Source organism: Psammomys obesus, unplaced genomic scaffold, assembly GCF_907164565.1.
Source record: "Psammomys obesus unplaced genomic scaffold, mPsaObe1.curated_primary_1811, whole genome shotgun sequence".
Classification (NCBI taxonomy): Eukaryota; Metazoa; Chordata; class Mammalia; order Rodentia; family Muridae; genus Psammomys; species Psammomys obesus.
In genome coordinates, this window is record NW_026596085.1 from 14,803,296 (window position 1) to 14,824,524 (window position 21,229).

A 21,229-nucleotide genomic window follows, 5' to 3' on the forward strand; every position below is an offset into this window, starting at 1 on the left:
CACACACACACACACACACACACACACACACACACACACACACACACGAGTGCCTGAGCACTGCTTCAGGAATAGTCTGAATGAATCTGGTCAGTAGGTGGTGCTGGAGTCTCCTTCGTGGAATCTGGCTTTCCCACTTGTCCCGTGCGTCCCTGGAAGACTAACTCTTGAGCTGCCACAAAAGCACAGCAAATGTGAAGGCAAAAAACGTGAGGCACACATGATGGCCTGGCCTAGCTCCTACGACCATGACGTCCCAGAGCATGACAGAGACACCCTGTCACCCATCAGAGCATCTGAGACCCCCTCCCCCGGCAAGAGGTGCCTAGACTGGCTCTTTTTAGACCACTCCCCAGACGAGGCTGTGGCTCCTTGGCTTTATCTCCTGTGCCAACACAGGGGTCAGCTCCTACTGCGCTTTGTAAATGGTCACTGTACAGGCAGACTTGCTCCTCGATTTTCCTTCTCTGACCCAAATTTATCGAAACAGCCAGGTGGTGGTGCATGCCTTTAATCCCGGTACCCGGGAGTCAGAGGCAGGTGGATCTCTGTGAGTTCCGGTACAGTCAAAGCTACATAGAGAAACCCTGTCTCGGAGGGGAGAGGGAGGAAGAAAAAAAGAGATATCCTAGACTAATATTCGCGATGTGTGGCAAACTGTGGTCAGAGTAGGGACAGCAATAAAGCCCATTAGCTGAATCACCCAGATGGGGAAGGCAGTCAGTGCTGAATCTATTATCTATTACAGAGTAGGGTAAAGGGGAGCTGAGCCTGTACCCTCTCCAGCATGGGGACCAGGCTCACAGCTTCCACAGACATATTGCCTCTTCACTTGTGCATTATAGTGCAATGTGCCCCAATTCTCTAGTTCAACATCTTTGATTGTTGCAGTCCACGTTCTGTGAAAATGATCAGAAGCCACTACAGATGAGGGACAAAAGCTCAGGGGAAGGCTGCTGGACCACCCCATGACCATCTACTGACATCGTTTCCCTCACATCATCCATTAGTACCCAAAAAAGATGTATCCAGCCCCATCGGATGCTAGAGACAGCCTTGAACACACGAGTAGCAGGCACTCTGAGGTCAGGATCTTGGCATGTCCACCAGACACATTTGTGGCTTGGGGCCCTAGCTGGGTCAGGCTCCTGGGTAGCCAGGAACATCATAGGAGAGAAGGAAGCTGCATGAAGTAGAAGAGGCCCTAGGGCAGACACAGAGAGAGACAGACAGACAGAGATAGAGACACACAGAGAGACAGAGAGAAGAGAAGGTGGAAGAACAGACTAATTCCCACATCTTATCCATCAAGGTTCCAAAACAAGATGCCTTGTGAAGCCTGAACCTCAGCAGAGCCTCCCACTGGCTCCTTTGTCCACACATGTGTGCAGTGTTTTCGTACAGGTGTGTATATCCATGCGTGTCTGGCTCATCTGTGTGCATGGACACGTGCAGGCCCAAGGTTGCCATCTGATGTCTTCTTTGATCAGTCTTTGCTTTACAGTGACGCAGGGCACCTCACTAAACTCAGAGCATGACAATGTGGCTAGTCTCACTACCCAGCTTGCTTTGGGGATCCACTGTCTCCACACGGAGATCACAGGTGAGCTGCTATGCATTCGTACATGGGTGCTAGGGATCCGAACTCCAGTCCTCATACTTGTACAGCAGAGCTCTTTACCTGCTGGGCCATCTCTGCATTGCAGTTCATTTTGTCTCTTTTTGAGACAGGGTTTCATGGAACCCCGGCTGACCCTGAACTCCTGATCTTTCAGCCTCTATCTGCCCAACACTGAACTGACAAGTGTTATACCATGGCCTCCTTTTCACACCACCTACTGCCTGGGTTTCTGGTGAGGAGAAAAAAGAAAAAAAAAAACAGGGTTGTAGAATAGAAGCTGCTTATCTGAGATGTGCCAGGGAGTAAGTCTCTTCTCACTAGTACCACTCCCCCAACTGGGGTGAACAATGGGGTGAAACCTTCCCACTGGAGACTCAGGCCCTGCCCCAACTTCCTCCACCCAACACTGGTCTCAACTGATTCATTACCCCTCCCCCCCAATAGGGATCATCAAAGGAGAAGGCTGTAACCAGAGAGACTCCTGCACAGCTGGCAGTCAGGAAGCCATAACCATATGCCCTTTATGTACCATGTCAGGCCATCTGAAGAGCCGAGTACCTGAGATATAGCCCTGTCACCCACTGACCAACAGAACAAAGCTAACATCACTCCAAAGAAATTTTGTCCTCTGAGGAGAAGAACAAGGGCCTACCACCTTTATCCCTACCTCATCTTAATGTGCAGACTGGGCCAGCATTGAGCTGGGATTGCTACCCCTGATTATCAATCCATTCCTGACCAAGCAAGTAAGCTTGGTACCACCTTACCTAGGTAGCCCATACCACTTAGAAAGGCCAGGACCAGAGAAGCCTAGCTTTCCCAAATAGCAGCCCAAGTCCTCCATCTCCACATGGCCTCCCAGATTTATACGCTATGACCACTGAAAACCCAGCTTCTCTTTACTCCAACAGTACCACAGGGATGAGCGTGTCTTGGAACTACTTGTTTCTGCCCACTGGGCAGAACCTAGGGAGAGGTCTATGTAAGACAAGCAGAGGGAAGCTGTGCCCCACAATCACGGGTCACTCTCGAGGGCCCCTCATAGACCACCTCAACATTCCATCTTACAGCTAAGGACAAGAAACTCAGGAATCTGAAACCCAAGTCAACCGGACTCCAAAACTATGATCTTTCTGGGATGCCATAGCATTTCCATAAGGCTTGAGTCCTTGCTTGGAAGAAGAGTATACCCAGTGGTGGTGGTGGGGAGTTGATTGGGCCCCCCCCAAACCCTCAGTGCAAAGGATTTCACCTCCCCATCCCATTCTCCTCCACAGCCTCTGTTCAGGCTCTTGGTGATACAGAGATAAAGAGGAGAGAGAGTGACACAGAAAGAAAGCCATCCTCCTAGGGTCGAAGCATCACTCCCCGCCTCCCTCATCCCCATGTCCACGTCCAGCCACGGGAGCAGTGGGATGAGACAGCTGAGACCTGGTACATCAACCCCACACTGCAAGGCAACACTCCCCAGGCATCCCAAGGACACCCTATTTCAGAATATGCAGCTCCCCAATCTCTCCCAAATTCAGCTCCCACTGGCCTTAATTCAAGCCTGGCCAACACCACCCTGTTTGCCCAGCCCTCCCCTGACCAGGCTGGCCTCCCTCCACTCTCTCAGAAACCTGTGTATTTTATGTTCACTGTGGGGCATGTGCTCCTAGAAGCCAGCCAAAGCGGCGGGCATGCACGGACCACTGTCTACCCAGGAGTCTGCCCAACAGCACCTGGGCTTTGCTTACATTAGCAATAATTGAGCAAGCAAGGTCAATCTGCCTACACATGGACTCACATGTCCTGACCCCAGCAGTGAAACCTCCTTTCAGCCTGATGACTACATAGGAGTTAGAAGCTGCCATCACAACCATAGACTGGCTTCAGGAATCCTCGAACCCAGGCATTTATAATGGGAAACAGAGCCTCAAAGCAAGGGTGCATAGCTATTTGGTGACTCAGGGAAGCTCTGCCACTGCAGCCAGGCTATTGCATAACTCATGAGCTCTTGGATGTGACACATTTGTAAACCTACTTCCAGAGCAGCTTTTCCCTGACCCAGACACAGAAAGAAACAAGGTCTGGGTGTTGTCGAGACAGGGTGTCAATATGTACCCCAGGCTGTCCTCGAGCTGCTGGTCCAGCTGCCTCTGCCTCCTCCTAGTGCTGGGATTACCCGTTTGCATCAACACATCAAGAAAGATGATGGGTTTGTAAGCAGATTTTAAAACATGCTAGGGGGATACAGCAGGTCAGGGGATGCGAGCAGGGCACTAAGCAAGCAGTCCCAAGGTCAGAAAGAACTCAGGGCTGCCAGGGTAGAGCAAGCTGGAAGGCTGATAGTACCTACAGCAGAAACAGCTGTCCCCTAGGTCATCTGTTGAACACCAGGGCCTGAAGCATCACCAAAAAGAAACACTGACCACTGAGCAGCAGGGCTAACTGGCCGAGAGCTAAAGACAAGCACAAGTTCAAGAGGCCACGATGGAAAACCCAGGATGACGACCCATATGCTTGTTTTGAGCATTTCTGTGCTGGGGGAGAGGTCCTCAGCCCACACTCTGGGAAAGTGGGGCTTTCCCCGAAGCAAGTAAATGAGATTCTCTGGACAGAACTCAAATGATAGTGGCTGGGGTGAGAATCATAGCCTGGGAGTCTCCCGAATGCCCCAAGGAAGGAATTCTGGGACACCAGCAAGTATGCCAAGGCCATCAGAGCTTACAAGGCCCATGACTGCACAGTTTCAAGTATAGGACACAGGCTATCCCATGCTGTTCCCACCTGCCACCTGCTCATCCAAGTCAGCATATTCTCACAGATGTATGCTACAGATGAGGAGACTGAGGCCTACCTTAATAACAGCATGCCCATAGTCCAAGATTCAACTGCAGGCACACCCATGACCTCCTGATAGTCTATCTCACTGGCCCTCAGGAGCCTGAGAACCAAGAATCAGCAGGTTCTTAAGGCCCAATAGGAGACCACTAAGGTCACAGCTTATGAACCTCTGGCCCATGCCCAGGGCTGGGCCTTCAGAAAGCCAAACCCAGACAGACAACAGTGAGCCCCAGGGACTTACGTGTCAGCGGAGCGGCGATAGTTCTCCGGGCATTCAAAGGACAGACAGCGGAAGCTGCCCTGGATGTTGAAGCAAGTCTCGTTGATGGAACAGTTATGGATACCAGTCACACACTCGTCAATGTCTGTAAAGACCCAGAGACAGTATGGTATGTATAGGCTAAGGCCTTGAAAGCCATCCCCACCCACACAAACTGTGTCCTGACACTCTTGCCCTCCATGGGAGCAGCGTCTGGTGCCAGAGCTTCTGTTTACCAGACACTGAGTGTTACTCGAGCACTAGCTTACTCACACCCCTGAAGTGGGGGTGTGCGATGAGAGAAGATAGCATGTGAAGGTCGCTGAAGCATAACCAGGGATGGCAAGGCATGAGGCAAGTGTTGTTACAATCCTCATCTTAGGGAAGGCCTACAGAGCTGAAGGAGCCCGCCCACGGTCACACATTCTATTAGTGACAGAGCCAAGCTTTGAACCCAGGCAGCTGGGCATCAGAATCTGGTGATCCAACCGCCTAGCACCTTTCCATGGTTCTCAAGAAACGTCCCCCTCACCTCTTGTGTGACTGGCCACATATTGAGGGTCAGGAAGTGTCAGAGCCTTTGGTCCCACATCACAGGTGAGGAAAGGAGGCCTACAGGAACCGTGCATTTTTGCCTTGGGTCTCAGGGAAGTGACTAAAGTGGTTAGACAGGGGGATCAGGTCCTGCTATAGGGCCTGGAGCCTCCAGAGGTGGGAGAGCCCTTCCATGACATTCCAAGTGGTAGGGTTCAGGGCTATCATGAAGCCTAGGAGGCCGCTGTTAAGAAGCATCACATGTCTGACTGTCACTGGTAAAAGTGACCCTTGCCAGTCTCAGCTCAGGAATGTGAGTCTGTGCTAATTTTACACTTTTATCTGGAGGGTGGGGGCAGGCACGTGCCACAGCATGTATGCAGAGGTCAGAGGACAACTCATAGGAGTCTGTCCACGCTTTCCACCATGCGGGTCCCAGGGACTGAACTCAGGACCATCAGGCTTGGCAACGAGAGCCTTATCCAATGAGCCATTTCTCCAGCCCAGGAATGTGTTTTTGCTGCTTCTGGGCAGGACTCCAGGCTGTGGTGAGGGAGCTGGGCCAGGAAGGCAGAAATCAGGACTGTGGGGGTCGGGGGGAGGAAGAGTCCTGTCCAACCTCAGAGAAGCTCAGTGGCTCCTTTCCAGAGAATGCCACAGGCCCTGCCTTTAGCTGGCCACTTTCTTTGTTGTTGTTAGGAGTAGTGGGACATATGTGTGCATGTGTGTGCGCACACAAGCATGAATTGCAGAACATGAGGTATCTCTCTCAATTGCTCTCCACATTCCCCCCACCCCCATCCCAAGACAGGATCGTTTGTTCACAAGCTTGTCCTCCTAATTGTCAGGCACCAAATGGATGATCACAGAATGCCGGGGAACCCAGCAAGTCCTCAGAAAGGGTGGACAAATGCAGACAGACTCTACCATCTCTCCTCATGGAGCCCATACCGGAGCTGACTCTAGCCCACCAACACTCACAACCACTAGAGTCCCAAATACAGATAGCTCAGGGTTCTCACCCCAGACCACAGCCAGCCCCTTGCTGTACCTGTTAACTTCTGTGACCCAGAAAACAGGCTCACAGCCTGTCTGTCCAACGCCTGGGTGAGAGGCTGCACAACTAGACTAAGCAGAGAACAGCTGGGTCACTCTTCCAAGGGCTGACAAGGACAGAGTGGGAGGGCTCAGTGTTCTTACCTGACAGGACCTTCACAGAGACCAGACAGCCCCAAGGACAGGCTGGATGTTGCGCATGGGAAACCAGAACACCCCTCCCTACCCCCGGGATACATTCTCATCTGTGGCAAGCCCCTATCTCCTATCTCCTCTCTCCTGACGCTGTGGAACTTGTAACGCACCTGGCCGAGCCCAACACAGAGAATCTGCCTCACTCACCTTGGCAGTTGCGACCATTGGGGGCCAGCCTGTAGCCAGACGAAGGGCAGCTGCACTGGAAGCTCCCGGGAATGTTGATACAGCGGTAGGAGCAGATGTGACCCCCAGTGGGCAGGGCACACTCATCAATGTCTGCAACAGCAGAGTCACAGTTCGCCCTGAGCATCGAGCTCCGGTCCCACGGGCATAGCTGGAGCTAGGCCAAGTGGTAGCCCTGGGTGGCCAGACTGAGCTTGGGGAGCAGCAGCAGAAGGCAAGCCAAGAAGAGCAAGCCAGGTGCTGGGGCTGGGGTTGGCCACAGGGATCATCGTTACAGTAGGGGAAACTGAGGCCCAGAGAAGGGGTGGGACTAGTCAAAGGACATTTAGCAGGTTTTTGATGTGAAGTATGCGCGGAAAAAGGGAATGGAAAGCAATCTGCTAAAAAAAAAAAGAAAACAAAAAAATACCCAATCCAACCAGCCAATCAAACTAACACAACTCACAACACATCCCATGAAAATGCAGGCTGAGTCTCCCTTATCTGAGATGCTTGGGACCAGAATCATCTCAAGTATTTTGGAATATTGCTACTTGTATAATAAGATATCTTGGGGATGGGAGTCAAGTCTAACCCTCAAATCCATCTGTTTTATACACAGAGACTGAAGGTTTTTCTAGACAGTATTTTCAGTGCACCCGAGTCTGGACTGGGACTCGTGGTAGAGAACCTCCCACTGTGGAGTCACACTGGTACTCAAAAAGCTTCAGGCTATAGAGGTCTAGGGACATAGCTCAGTGGAATAGCATCTGCTGAGCAAGGTCCTGGATTGGACCCTAAGCCCTTACACACACACACACACAAACACACACACACACACACACACACACACACACACACACACAGCATTGTTGTAACATTTGCCCTTGAAGCTCCCAGGTGCTTTTGAACTGTCACCTAGCTGGACTGTCCAACAGTTCAAGGAGAGGGTACTGCATTTGACAGAGAAGAGGACAGCCAGGCCTGGTGAGGATGGAGCCAGAGCAGAGCTGGGTCTCAGGGACTGGGTGGCCCTCAGGTTGCTCCTTACCTCTCAGGCACATACTGCTGCCAAGCCCTGTGCCCTGTGGCCCAGAGTGTCAGCATGCCCAAGGGTTACGGCCATGGCATGTATATTTAAAAACAACCTATGGACTGGTTTGCTCTCTTCCCTAACCTCCCTCTCAACCCCTGTAAAAGGTCTTCAAGATCTATCAGAGGAAAAGAAAGGAACCAGGCCAGCCTGCCAGTGAGCAAATGGGAACTTCGCCAGGTGGAGAAATCCCGGCAAGCTCTCTGCCATGAATTCTGAAATGCAGCCAGAGGCTGCTGTGCTGTGGCAAGGCCAGAGCGCTCCCCACAGAACACAGTGTGCCCTCACCTTCGCAGGTGACCCCATCCACGTCACTGAGCTGGTAGCCACGTCGGCAGTAGCACTGGTAGGAGCCATAGACGTTGGCACACTCCTGGCTGCAGGGGCTGTTGAGGCATTCGTTCACATCTAGAAGAGAAGAGGTTCCCAGGGGTCACGGCTCAGAGCCACACCGCAGGTCCCTGCCCCCCCAGCAGACCTGACTGAGGACACAGACAGCAGGGAGCAGAGTACTCCCTCATTGGTTCCCTGATGTGAAATAGCGATGTGAAGTTTGAAGTTGCAAGACTGAGATGCCGAGAGAGAGAGAGAGAGAGAGAGAGAGAGAGAGAGAGAGGAGAGGTGTCCACTTCCCAGCCCACTGTAGCTGAGAAATCTGAAATTTCTCCACCCCTCCTACCTTAGACTGGCTCCCATCAATCCTGTCCTCACAGGGCATAGGCCCAGCATGACAGCATATCCAGTCCAATCAGGATCACAGTCCCTCTTAGCTCTCAGTGAAAAATCTTCCCTGCCCTCTCCACTTCATCTCCTAGATGGTGACACAGGTGACATAGACTGTGGGATGGTAGCCCTGGTACTCCTAAATCTCTGGACTTAGGGGCTATTTAACAACACAGCTACCAGTCATCAATTCCCTTCACCTAGACCAAGCTCCAGGCCAGGTTTGGCCCACCACTTGTTGTTTTTTTTTTAAATAAAGTTTTATTGGCACATACATACAAACACATTTGACCAGGCTGCCTTTGTGCTGCCACAGCAGAGTAGGGTACCGTCTATAGACTGGCCAGAAAGGTTTAAAACAGTCACCATGCAGCTGGGAGTAAAAAAGCTTGCCAATTGCCACTTAGAGGTTCCTTCTTACATTTATTTACTGCTGTTTCTGAGAAGGTAGGAGGGATACACCCTTAGCCTCTCAGTGTTTCACACCTGTGGCCCCCACATGCCTGACCATGTTACCTGCTCAATCTATATCTAGTGTGGTTTTCCATCACATCATAGATATACTCCGTATATAGTTTCAGACACAGGAACCACATCTCACTACACCCACAGTCCATGTGCTTAATTACACACAGTAGAGGCAGGGCTGGCCAGGCCTCAGCTCCATGTTCTCAGTATTACCCAACCACAAGTCTCAGATGCCTAGGTACAGCCAGAAACAATAATCACAGAAGATAATACAAGACACTCTGTTATCTGTGCACAGCAAGACTCATGAACCCAAATGACAGGCCAAGCCCTGCCAGGGAGACTGGCCAAGTTTCAGCATGGCTGCCACTGCCTTACAGTCATATCCCTAGGGCAGGGAGTCTCCCGTCTTTAGAACACCTGCCCAGGAAACCCCTAGTGAGTCTGTGAGCAGAAGAGGGACATGGCTAAAGCTGCTGACCACTGGCCTGCTCTGTGACCCACCCTCACCTTCACATGACCGGCCGTCTACAGACAGGCGGAAGCCCGCGGAGCAGCTGCAGTGGTAGGAGCCTGGCGTGTTCTCGCACTTGTGGCCGCACAGACGCCCAGGATAGCGCTGGCACTCGTTGATGTCTGAAACAGAGGGCCGGTCAGCTCAGAGCATGTCCACTGGAGCAGCGCCATGTCCCACCTTTCTGCCAAGGGCAGCAGTTTATGGTCCTCTGCCCCTAACTCCCTTCACGTCTCAGGGTTTAGGGCTGGGGTCTCTCCTGACTGGGTTTATGCTAAGCCCTGTACTCTGACAAACGGGCCACATCTGGACAGATGTCCCTCTGCCCACAGGAGAGTCTGCAGGGATCTGTTGGGGGCCCGGGGCAGTTGTCAGCCTCCACTGAGTATCCTGGTTTGGTAGCAGCAAGTGCTAGATGTACAGGGTCTGACTCCACTCCGGACCACCCTTTATTCTGACTACCTTTGGAGCTGTGCATCCCAAGCCCCTGGGCCCTACAGGTCTGTAGCAAATCTGAGCAATCACTGTTGTCTTGCCAGCTGCAGACCTGGGCTGGAGTCTTGGAAACCCTTGCAGGCTGGGGTCAAACAGAACACCCATGCCATGAGAAAGCAGGCTGACACTGCTAGGGCCCTGACGGTGGCCAGAGGCCAAGGTGGCAGCAGAGCTGCCATCAGACAACGCCTCCTGACTGAGGGTCCTCACTCTGGGGCTGCCTACACTTGGGACCTCCTGAGATGAGGATGGGATCGGCATGGTCACCCTAGGTGCCACAGACTGTCCCCTGTGTGGCATCATCTGGCCAGGACCCCCAGAACCCGAAAGACATCTACGTACCCACACAGGTCCTGCTGATGCCATCAAAATAGTACCCAGCCTTGCACTCGCAGCGGAAGCTGCCGGGGGAGTTCAAGCAGTTGTGTCCCTTCCCACAGGGCTCTGCTGGCGGTGAGCACTCGTCCACATCTTGAGAAGAAGAAAGGAAGACAGGCAGAAAGCCTTTGAGTGTGCACACTGACAGCAGCAACCTATTCTTCACAGAGCATCTGCTACGTGCTAGGCTCAATCTGGAACAGCAGCTGACCCTCCAAGAGGACAGCACTGATCCCTAGCGAGGCAGGAAGTACCTGGGGCTGTGGAGGAGATGCTGAGATGGCCTGGGAGTTGTTGGGAGGACAGTCCCTTTCCTGGCGGGGATCTGGGCCAGATGACCACCTTGGCCCAAAGCTCCAGAGGAGCAGGAATGTGGTGGGCATAAACAAGACACCCCTCAGCAGTCTTGTGTCCTCCGGGGAGTAGAAAGATCTATGCCATGCAGATCAGCTGCGACCGGTTGAGGAGAACTAAACTGTGAGTGTCTGTTCTTGGCCGCAATCAGGCTAGGCTATGATCAGGTAGCCTGAGAACACTGGGAAGACTGAAGACAAGGCTAGAAGTGCTGGAGTGCTACTGTAATACTTCAGGCAAGATGGCCAAGGCCTGTGCCTGGGGAGGGGCAATGAAATAGATGGACAGGCAGAATATCCTCACTTTGGGGACCAACTGTCCCTTCTAGAGAAGAGAAGGAATGTTCAGGAAGCAGACAGAAAAGCCAAATTTCAGAAATGATGCGTGCATGTGCGTGTGCCCGTGTGCCTGTCTATGTGTGCGTGTGTGTTCGCAATACCAACCAACACAGCGAGTTCCCTCTTCGTTGAGATGATAGCCTCGGCCACAGTTGGGCACATTCTTCTGACATGTGTAGGAGCCCTCCGTATTGATACATGTCTGCCCCACAGGGCATGGGGCACTGATACTTAAACACTCATTGATATCTACAGAGACAAAGAGATAAGACGCGGCATGGTTAAACACAGAGACTAGCCACGAACACACCTACCGACCTTCCAAAAGAGCCTGTCCCGTCTCTCAGCAATGTTACAAACCTACAGGCCTGGATCCCTCTACCCTGCAGGGCAAGGCAGCCTCAGGTCTCTCCCTGTCCTCTCCCCCTGCTTCCAACCACAACCTCTCCACCTCCTGCAGCAGCTGCTGGCCTGGCTTTCCTGCACGCATCTGATTCACACAGGTAGATAGGCCCCTGCCCTGAGCTTGGCACCAGGGACACAGAAATACCCATCCCTCTGCACCAGCCTCAAATCACAGCGAGGCCCTAGGCTCCTTTGGTGGGCAGGTGGTCCCTGCCAACTTCACCTGGCCAGTCTTTAGGAGCCACAGTAACAAGGCCCCATCCCCTGTCAGTGTGATAGCCATGTCTCTGATCACCACCTCCACCGAAACTCCTTCCTGTCGGGGCTGACTCAAACCACTCGGAACTCCCCGCATGGGGTCTCCTTCCTCAAGAGGACACAACTCTAGTATGGGGACCATTGGTGGACACACATAAACACTCAAGGGACACTGAGCTACACATCCGTTTGCTCTTTCTGCTCAAAATCCATGTTTAAAAGGACCTAAGGCTCAGAAAGTCACCTTCAGGAGCCTCCTAGTTCACATGTTCACAGAGCACATCTGGGTCAGGGGACAGCAGGAAGGGGGCAATGGCGGAAGATTCACAGCCAAAGTGAGAAAGAGGAGCCATCTCCTTGCTGGCCAATCCCTACACGCAAGCTGTCGAAAAATCCCTGGAATGGACCCCTACACGGACAATTCAGCCCTGCAGAGTTTACAGGGGCAGTCCATCTGTTATCACCCTGGCCTGCAGGTGGCAGCGCCAGCATTACTTATCTGTATGTTGTACTGAGAACCCAGAACCTGGAGAGAGCAAGCAACTCCTTGGGCTCACAAGAAGCCAGGTAAGTGTAGAGCCCTGGCCTCCACCCTCACAATCCCTCCCAGTCTCCTTCCTCAAGATCCCTCTAGCCAAATCGGGCCCACTGCTCATCCTTGTAAATAAAGTTTTAGTAGCAACCACCCAGGCCTGCTGCCTCGCACGTGGCCTACAGCTGCTTTTTGCATCACTGCAACAGCAGCCTAGTGGTTACGACAGAAACCAGATGGCTGGAAGGCTGATATCCATTATCTAGTCCCTGACACAGAGCTGGGCGACTCCCGTCTCCTGTCAGCCGTGAGTGAGGTGGCCAGTCAGTGACCCCCCCCCCAGCCTTGAGTGCTCATCTGGTGCGATTTCCCAAACTGTTCTATGCAACACTGGTGTCCCTTGAGACCGTGTACGCTTTGGAGGAGGGAGTTCCCTGGCCTGAGCTCCACGGAAGTCGGACGATGGATGAATGAATGAAATCAAAAGTGGATCAACAAAGATAACAGATAGGAAAGGCCAGCGGAGGGTCTGGGGACATACTTCGTGCTTCCCCTCAGGGGATTTCCACGGCACAAGTGCAGGTACTCCAGCTGTCATTCCTGGCTCACTTCCTCTTACAAAGCACATCTGAGGCCATCTGGGACCACTGACAGCGGCCCCAGGATCTTTGAAGAACCTGACACCTGTAGGCTAGCCTGTAGGAAGCTGTGTTCGACCGACCACAGTGTGGAAGAATCAACCTCAAAGTTCTAAAAAATTTTACATTTTTGTCTCAAGAAGACCTTTGCTTTCCCAGCTCAGCTTTCTGTCTTTTGTGCTAGTCTGACGGAACAGAGTTCATCTTTCCTTGCACGGTGATGGGAACAGAATGGGGTTCTGAGAAGGTAGATCCTGGCAGGATCAGTACTGCCCATCATGATGGGGCTTCCTTGGGAGATCAAGGAAACAGGGGCAGAAGTATGTGGACTGCAGGCCCTGGATCGTTATAGAGGAGAGACAGCCTGCAGCTCTCTCCTAGGCAGCCTCCCCCCTTGGTTTTTAGTTTTGTTTGGTTTTCTGAAGCAGGGTCTCAACATGCAGCCCAGGCTGGACTTTAATCCTCATAGAGCCCAGACTTGCCTTCAACTCACTGCAGCCCTCCTGCCTCATCCTGCGCAGAGCCGGGTGGACAGGTGTGCACCACGGTGCCCAGCAATTCCCTTTATTTTCCTACACTGTCTCCTGACAGCTATTTCTGCTGCTGATGCTGTTATTTTAAGCAGGAATAAAAATGCTGACGCAGAATGATTTCTAAACACATTGTCAAGAGGGAAAAACCAAGTGGCAGAACAGTCTGGTCCTGTTTCCGTGAAAAAAAAAAAAAAACAAACTGAGGGAGCAATGCCCAGAAGGGCGGCCCTGCCCCCCCTGCCCACTGGCCCTGAAGGCAGGGCGTTGTTTTCTGCTCTTCTGTTTCCCTCATTTGTAATCAGGTGGGCATGGTTCTTACACTAAAAGAGGTAATTTCTAGAAGAATGAGCCCTTAACTCGTTTGTGACAAGGGGAGACCTGTCCCCATGACAAGTTAGGGGTCTCTGCACTGATCAGCTCTGGCTGTGATGTCACTGTGGATCTACACAGAGGTGCTGGGAGAGGTATGTGTCTCCAGGTTGGCATCTGGCCAACATCCTGGGCTCCTCTAGGGTACACACCTGATCTGGCTGGGGTGGAGGGTACAAAGAGGGATGGCCCCCGGGGGCACCTCTGCCCCTGCACTCTGTGGAGGGAAACCCCGGGGCATGATGACACCTGTAAAGATTTCCTCACAGAGGAAAGCAGGGCCAAGTCTGCCATGAGCCAGGGTTTCCATCCTCAGCTGATGCAGCCTCCACAGAGCCCCTGAGCTGCAGGTCTTAGCAGGGAACCTCTTTCCTCCCTGCCCCAGGGAAGTCACAGCACGTGTGAGGAGTGATGACAGTCTGAGTTTGGGAGGCTGGCAAGGGGCCAACTCACAACCCAGCCGTGGTCCCCACAGCTCAGACACTTCTCTACTAGCTAAGACCCAGGCTTGTGTGAGCCAGGCTTGGGTGAAACTCCTGACCCAAAAGGTTCTACTTGTGGGTAGTGAGAGAGAGGCTGGGAAAATGAACTTTCAATCCCATTTCAAAGAAAAGACTAAGGCGAGGTTATCGAAGACGTCAAGAGAGAAATGGGATAGGAACTTATGCAGCCGTATCCAGCCTTTTCCTTTAAGAGGGGCGAGGAGTTGCCAGCAGTGATGCCTGCAGCTCAGATGAGAGGAAGGGGCTCTCTGACCTCAAAGAAAGGGTTTAGAGGCGCCTGCCTGCCAAGCAGATCTGGACTCAAACGCTAGCAGCCAGCCCGTGCCCCTGTGAAGCACAAAGACAACAGAAGCGAGAGAGGCGGAGGCCCCTGTCACCTGAGCAGCCTTTCTCTGTGTCACACTGAGCTCACGTCAGCTCCTCTCCTTTACATATTGGTACACTCTGCTATCCACGCCATCCACCTCTGAGCCTTTCCATCCCCCAGGTTGAAACTGCCTCCAGTCAACACCAACTCTCCACCACTCTATTCTGTCGCTATGAATTCAACCATTTCCCGTGAAGCAATTTCTAGAGGCCTGAGCGACGGTGGCAGGGAGCGACCACTTATCAAAAGCCGCTTCCCGCGTCCCCACGCCGTCCCAAGCACCCACCTTGGCTCCTTGCTTCTAGCCTCTCAGCCGGATGTTAAAGTTACTCACATCTAAGAGAGGAGGCACCCAAGGCTTCAAGGAATCAAGCAAATCTTAGGACGCGAAGTTAAAATCTAAGAGTTTCTGCCTCTAAAACCCACACGCCTCCATCCAAACCAGGGGGACGGCCACAGACCCCACGCAGCCTGCCAGGAGTTTCACAAATAAAGTTTTATTGGGACGCACCCGAGCACCCGGGTAGATACCCTGAGCCTTTTGTACTGTAACTATTCAGCTGAGTCACTGTGACCCAGACCCGCACGGCTCGCGATGCCTACGGCATCTGCTATCTGCTCCCCCAAGGAAGCTTGCCAACCCCTGATGTATGCTGATGGTCCCCCCTCCCCCCGCCTGGCGGGCCCATCCCCACTAGTGACGTCATGTCTTACCAATGCAGTTGCCTAGAGCATCCTGTATAAAGCCGCTCCTGCACTGCAGCTTGGGTCTGCAACGGAAGGATCCCAGAGTATTCTGACAGATAAAATCGGGGGGGCAGTTATGAATACCACTCTCACACTCGTCAATATCTGGTGCGTCATAAAAAAAGGAGATTGTTAGCAAGAGTCCCGCCGGAAGCATCTCACAATACTTCAACATCACAAGAAAGTACTTCTAAAAAACGCTCACTCCTCAGACAATAACCCCGAGACATTTCAACAGAGACGGCATTACGAAAAGGCCCACATTGAGCCAAACTGCGTAAAAATTACTAATGGTTTTGAAAACACCCCCCCCCTCCCTGAGTTATGAGGCAAGCTTTCTGCTATTTAACAAATTGCCCAGGCATTTTCCTGGCAGGTGTTATCACTCATTCAGGAGGCTATGTTTAGATTAGATCATTATAGTAATTATCTTATCGACAATAAACTCGGACCCTGGCATCCCTTTCATCCCAAGGTCTTCATAATACTCCAAATATTAACAATGGTTACATCAAGACAGAACAAGATGGATGGCCCTGCCTGGAACTTCATGGCTGTCCAGGGTTCAAGTGTATCTACTCAGCTGGCCTGGCTCCCGGGCTCTGCAGTCCAGAGGCTTTAGCCAGAGGACAGTGCAGGGTGGGGCAGCAGGATTGCTCAAGGGCTTGGCTGCCAAGAGAAGGCGGCCAGCTCTTGGGCCACGGCACATAATTCAATGGTCAACATTCTTACACAGGCCTGTGCTAGCATCTTCACCAGAGCCTGGTCTGATTCGGGCTTGCTTTTTATGACCCTGGGCTTGTTTGTCAGTGCTCAGGCACTGAGCTTTCTAAGTCAATCTCATGCTAGCATCATCAACTCAGTACCATATTAAAGTAAACCTGCTCACCGCAGACCTGGCTCTCCCTCCATTTGCCCTGCAAACACCCTGGTGTACTTGCAAGGAGCTTAACCACCTCCTTCTGCAGTATCCCAGGCAGCCACACGGGGGCAGCACTACCCAGTAGCCCAGGCAGCCAAATGGGAACAGTACCACAGAGCAAAATGGGCCCTTCCCTCTGTGCCATACCCACAGCTGGGGAAGGGGAGGTTTTGGACGTGATTTGGACGTGATTTCGATTTGGACGTGAGCTGTACCTTTGCAGTTATTATCCTCTGTAAGCTCATAGCCAGTCCCACAGCTGCTGTCCCGCTGGCAGCGGAAAGAGCCCACTGTATTGATGCAGGATTCTCCAAGCCGGCAGTTATGGCTGCCTGTGATGCATTCATTGATATCTAGAGAGATTAAGGTGATGCAGAGGTAACCAGCAAGAACAACCAAGCCTTGAGCTTGAGCACAAGGAATATCCCAGAAGTCATGGTGGATCTGGTTTCCTGCATTCATCAAGTTGCCCAAACAAACTTGCTCTGGGCACATGTGGGCAGGGCTCTGGAGAGGGGCCATCACCAATTCGAGCCCTGCTAAGTTTCAGATCCCTTTGGGTAAGCGCCAGGCCCTAGAAGCACAGCATCTGCAAGACTCCCACAAAGGAGGCAGCAGGATCCCCACCTCCTAGACAAGGGGAGAGGATGGAGGACCCACCCAACACCTCACAGTAGATCCTGAATCCAGTACCAAGGTGAACCCCAATGCAGCCCTTTCGCTACACCAGTGTCTGTATTCTTCTAGAAGAATGCCCAGGAGCCTCAACGGCAGCCAGCATGGCCAGCAGGTCCCGGCTGCCCTCCAGGAGTGGGGCCAAGGTTGTTCCACGCGGGCCTCCAGCAGGGGTTCCCAAGCACAGTGACCAGCCCTCGGGTGTTACCTTCACAGGAGACACCATCCGACTGCAGCTGGTAGCCCACAAAGCAAGAGCAGGCCACCTCGTCCCCCGTGTCTCGGCACTGCTGCTTACAGGGCCCGCCACCTGCAACCAGAACGATTGGGGGCTACTGTACTGAACGTGCTGAGAGACCTTCGGAGACCCTCCCCAGGGTGCCCCGACACAGAAGACAGGCCCCCTGATGTCGCCACATGAGGTCCTTGGGACACTCCCAGGCCTTGGCTCGGGCCATCTCTGGGGCTACAGAAGGCAGCAGAGGTCTGACAAGTTAGGTAACACGTACTGCCTCTGTGGTTAGAGTGGGCCCGGAGAGGTCTACTGCTCACTCACAACAGGAGACCCGGAGGAGACAGACTCCACCTGGAGGCCAGCCTCTACCAGAGTCCATGCAACTCTCAAGCATTCCCAGCTGTCCATTCCCACTAACACTGGGCCACGCCCAGGTGCCGCCACAACTGTGGGTACAGCCTCTTCCTGCCTGGCACTTCCCCTATGACCCATGCTCCCTGCCGAGTAGATACAGGGATAGTTTAAGTGTCACCCCACGGGGATGGGCCTGGGCCTACAGCTTCTTCCTTTGCCACTGCTGGGCTACCAGGCGCCCACAGGCTTTACCATCCCGGCTAATGCATCTACCGAAGTTGCACACCGGCTGCCACTCTCCCAGAAATCACCTGTGGCCACCCAGAGCTTTCTGGAGCTCTCTCTCTCTCTCTCCCCTCCCTCTTGGCCTCAGTGCTGACCAACACTGTACACTGATTCCATCATTCTGTGACTAAGCTGCCTCTATAACTAATGCCCAGCCGCAGAGCGAGCCCTCGTGCGGAACTGAAACAGGCCGGCCAGGCTAGATGTGCCGGCACACTCCTGAAGGAAAAACAGTTTAATCAGGAAAAGCAGAACTGCAAGCCCACTCTGACTTAAGTGCAAAGGTCTAAAGAGACACAACTCCAAAGGGACAACTGGGGCTCCGGGAACACAAAGGCAAGAGACAGCCACTCTTCCTGGAGCATCTCAGCCCTGGAGAAGTGCCGCCATGAGCTTGCTAGTGTTAGAGTACTCACAGCAGTCCTGCGTCTTGTAAGCCACCATCTCCCACAGGCCCCCAACTCGGAGCACTCGGGGACGGAGAAAGACAGGGCTCCACCAGGGCCACAAGGTCGGAAGTGCTTTCCAGCTGAGTCTTGTATCAACACTGTCCCCTGCGCTTTCTTAGCTACCTACCAAAGGGCTCCCACAGGTCTCAATGCCTCACCTCGACAGCGGTCATTCAGGTATGGGTCTTCTTGTTCCTCGTCATCAGGAAGCTTGGCTAGGAGCAGAGAGATGAGACAAGGTCATGCAAGCAGCATCTCATCTTAGGAGGATACGTTCCTCCTCCTCCTGTCAGCATCGAGCAGAAGACCCGTTTGTACCCTCTGCCTTCTTTCACCTTTATTAAATGTGCCTTCCCTTGAAGGGGCAGCTAAGCTTTTAGATGATCTCCCGTAACACGGCCTGACCTGGAGATCGGAGTCTATGAGTATAAAGGTCGAGAGAGGTGAGACCGAGACAAAACTCCCGGCAAGCAGAGGGGTGGGATGCCTGCACCTTCCTAGTGTAACCCATCCATATGGCTCAGAAACTCACAATGTAAGTGAGACCTGATTAAAGAACCAGGAGGTCTGGGATGCAAGGAAGACGCAGTGGTTAAAAAAACACGTTCTTGCAGAGGACCTGGGTTCAGTTCCCAGCACCCACAATTGGCACACAACCACCAGTTCCAGGGGTTCCAACGCCCTCCTCTGACCTCTAAGAGCATTCTTCTGGCCTCTGAGGGCACATGATATACATATGTGGAGGAAACACTCATACGCATATAAATAAATAGATTGAAAAGAAGAAGAGGAAGAGGAAGCAGAAGAAGCAGAAGCAAAAGAAGAAGAAACAAAAGAAGGAGGAGGAGGAGGAGGAGGAGGAGAAGATCCTACATCACAGAACCATGCCCCTTAGGGCTTCAGGTACATTTGGCTGTGGAAAGTGGGGACAGGTGAATCTGGTCAACAAAAGCTTTAAAATCACAGGGAGCTGTTTGGGGTCCCACATCCCTCTGAGGAAGAGCTACTTGAACACAGACGCACCCAGCCACTGGCCCACACTGGACTCAAAAAGGCCAAGTGGTCCCTCCTTCACCGTTCATCATGTGACCCTAAAGATCAAGGTCCTCAAAGGAGAATCAGATTAAAGGGCAACTGGGCTGTCACCAGGGCAAGGGGAGTTCTCAAAGGCAAGACACTTGTGGAGCCAGAAGCCTGAAGGGTGCTTGGTACTCTTCCAGTCACACAGCCATGATGGTCACGTCAGCCTCACGTGGCAACTTAATGGAACGTCATTATGAAGGCACCTTTTGTGAGAAGAGGTTAGTGTTTAAATCCATGGACTTTGATTGACATGAGCAGACAGTCCCTCCGGAATGTTCAGTGGGCCTCACCTAACCAGCTGGAGGCCCTAAGGGATGGAGGCTGAGGAAGAGAATTCTGGCAGCTGAAGGGCTTTGGACTTCAGTCACATCAGCTTTTCCCTGGGGCTCTGGCTCAGAGGCCTGCCCCTCTACCCTCCAATCCCAGTCACACAATTCCCTGTACACAGCCATCGTTGATATCCATGGGGATTGGTGCCGGGACACTGGAGGGCGTTAAAACCCACAGACAAGAAGCTGGAGTGGTGGCTCAGCAGTTAAAGAGCATGTGCTTGTCCAAGTAGGTTACATAGTAATGGGAAGAGGGACTGCCTCTGACATAATCTGATTGGCCTGTTCGTTGATCACTTCCCCCTGAGGGGGGAGCAGCCTTACCAGGCCACAGTAGAGGACAATGCAGCCACTTTTGATGAGAACTGATAGACTAAGATCAGAAAGAAAGAGAGGAGGACCTCCCCTATCAGTGGACTTGGGGAGTGGCATGCACGCAGAAAGGGGAGGGAGGGTGGGATCGGCAGGGGAGGAGGGAGGGGCTTATGGGGGGATACAAAATGAATAAAGTGTAATTAATAAAAAATAAATAAAAGATTTAAAAAAAAAAGAGCATGTGCTATTTCTGCAGAGGACCCAGGTTTGGTCCCAACATCCATATGGTGGCTCACAGCCATCTGTAACTACAGTACCCCAAGATCCAATGCCCTCTTCTGGCTTCCACTGACACTGAATGCATGTAGTGCGGAGACGTGAATGCAGACAAAACCCTCATACACATAAAATAAAAACAAATTCAGTTTTTTTTACAATTCAGACATTCAAGTCTCTTACATAAAATACCGTAACATCTGTCCATAATCTATGCACATGCCTCTGTGCCTTTGCTCGTCTCTAGCTTACTTTTAACGACTAATGTAATATCGATAAATAGTTGTTACTCTGCTCAGGGAAATGACAAGAAAAAACGTCTGCGTACACCCACCACAGACTCCAGATCTTTCCTGCAACACTTTGAGCGTGTGGCGTGTGAGCATGTGTGTACAGGTGCTGCGGGATGCGTGCACACATGGAGGTTTCCAGGCCGACATCTGCTGTCCTCTCCTATTGCTGTCATCTTTTTCTTTGAGGCAGGGTCCCTCACTGGTCTGACAGCCACACTGGCTGTCCCGTGAGCTCTAGGGATGGCCCTCCCTGTCTGCTCTACACCCCAAGCCCTGGGTTAAAAAGATGCATACTGACAGCCTGGAGGATACTGGCACACTGCTTCACACTGGAAGGGAGGGGAGTTACCTGCAGCAGACACCACCCGAAGGTCCTGAAGGTCCCTGCCATCGCCTCGGGGTAAGTCTGAACTCTCTTGTCCCTTCACGCAGCAGGCACGGAATACCAACCCACACTGGTAGTTTATCATGAGGTTGGGCTCACAGGTCTGGCCTCGGGTCTGGGCAGCCCTTCCCAGCATGCAACAGTGGCAGCACCTCTGTGAAGAGAGAGATTCCAGACTGGGAACAGAGGGTTGGACAAGTGGCTCTTTGGGCCCCACAAGAACCTTAGGGACACACCTCTGACACCCCTCTTGT

The 21,229-nt window shown here is 52.6% G+C and overlaps 1 protein-coding gene across 2 annotated transcripts in view; it reads right to left on the reverse strand.

Annotated features, from left to right (window-relative positions):
* Fbln1 (fibulin 1) overlaps nt 1–21,229 on the reverse strand; it is a 71,257-nt gene that overhangs the window by 33,886 nt on the left and 16,142 nt on the right. For both annotated transcript variants that reach the window (XM_055627250.1, XM_055627251.1), the window contains exons 4-14: nt 20,940–21,129; nt 18,453–18,509; nt 17,180–17,281; nt 16,512–16,649; nt 15,342–15,479; nt 11,128–11,271; nt 10,295–10,423; nt 9,454–9,579; nt 8,041–8,160; nt 6,642–6,773; nt 4,692–4,815 (exon numbers count right to left, since the gene is read on the reverse strand). In XM_055627250.1, coding sequence (XP_055483225.1) covers nt 4,692–4,815; nt 6,642–6,773; nt 8,041–8,160; nt 9,454–9,579; nt 10,295–10,423; nt 11,128–11,271; nt 15,342–15,479; nt 16,512–16,649; nt 17,180–17,281; nt 18,453–18,509; nt 20,940–21,129 — 1,400 coding nt within the window. The remainder of the gene's footprint in view (nt 1–4,691; nt 4,816–6,641; nt 6,774–8,040; nt 8,161–9,453; nt 9,580–10,294; nt 10,424–11,127; nt 11,272–15,341; nt 15,480–16,511; nt 16,650–17,179; nt 17,282–18,452; nt 18,510–20,939; nt 21,130–21,229) is intronic.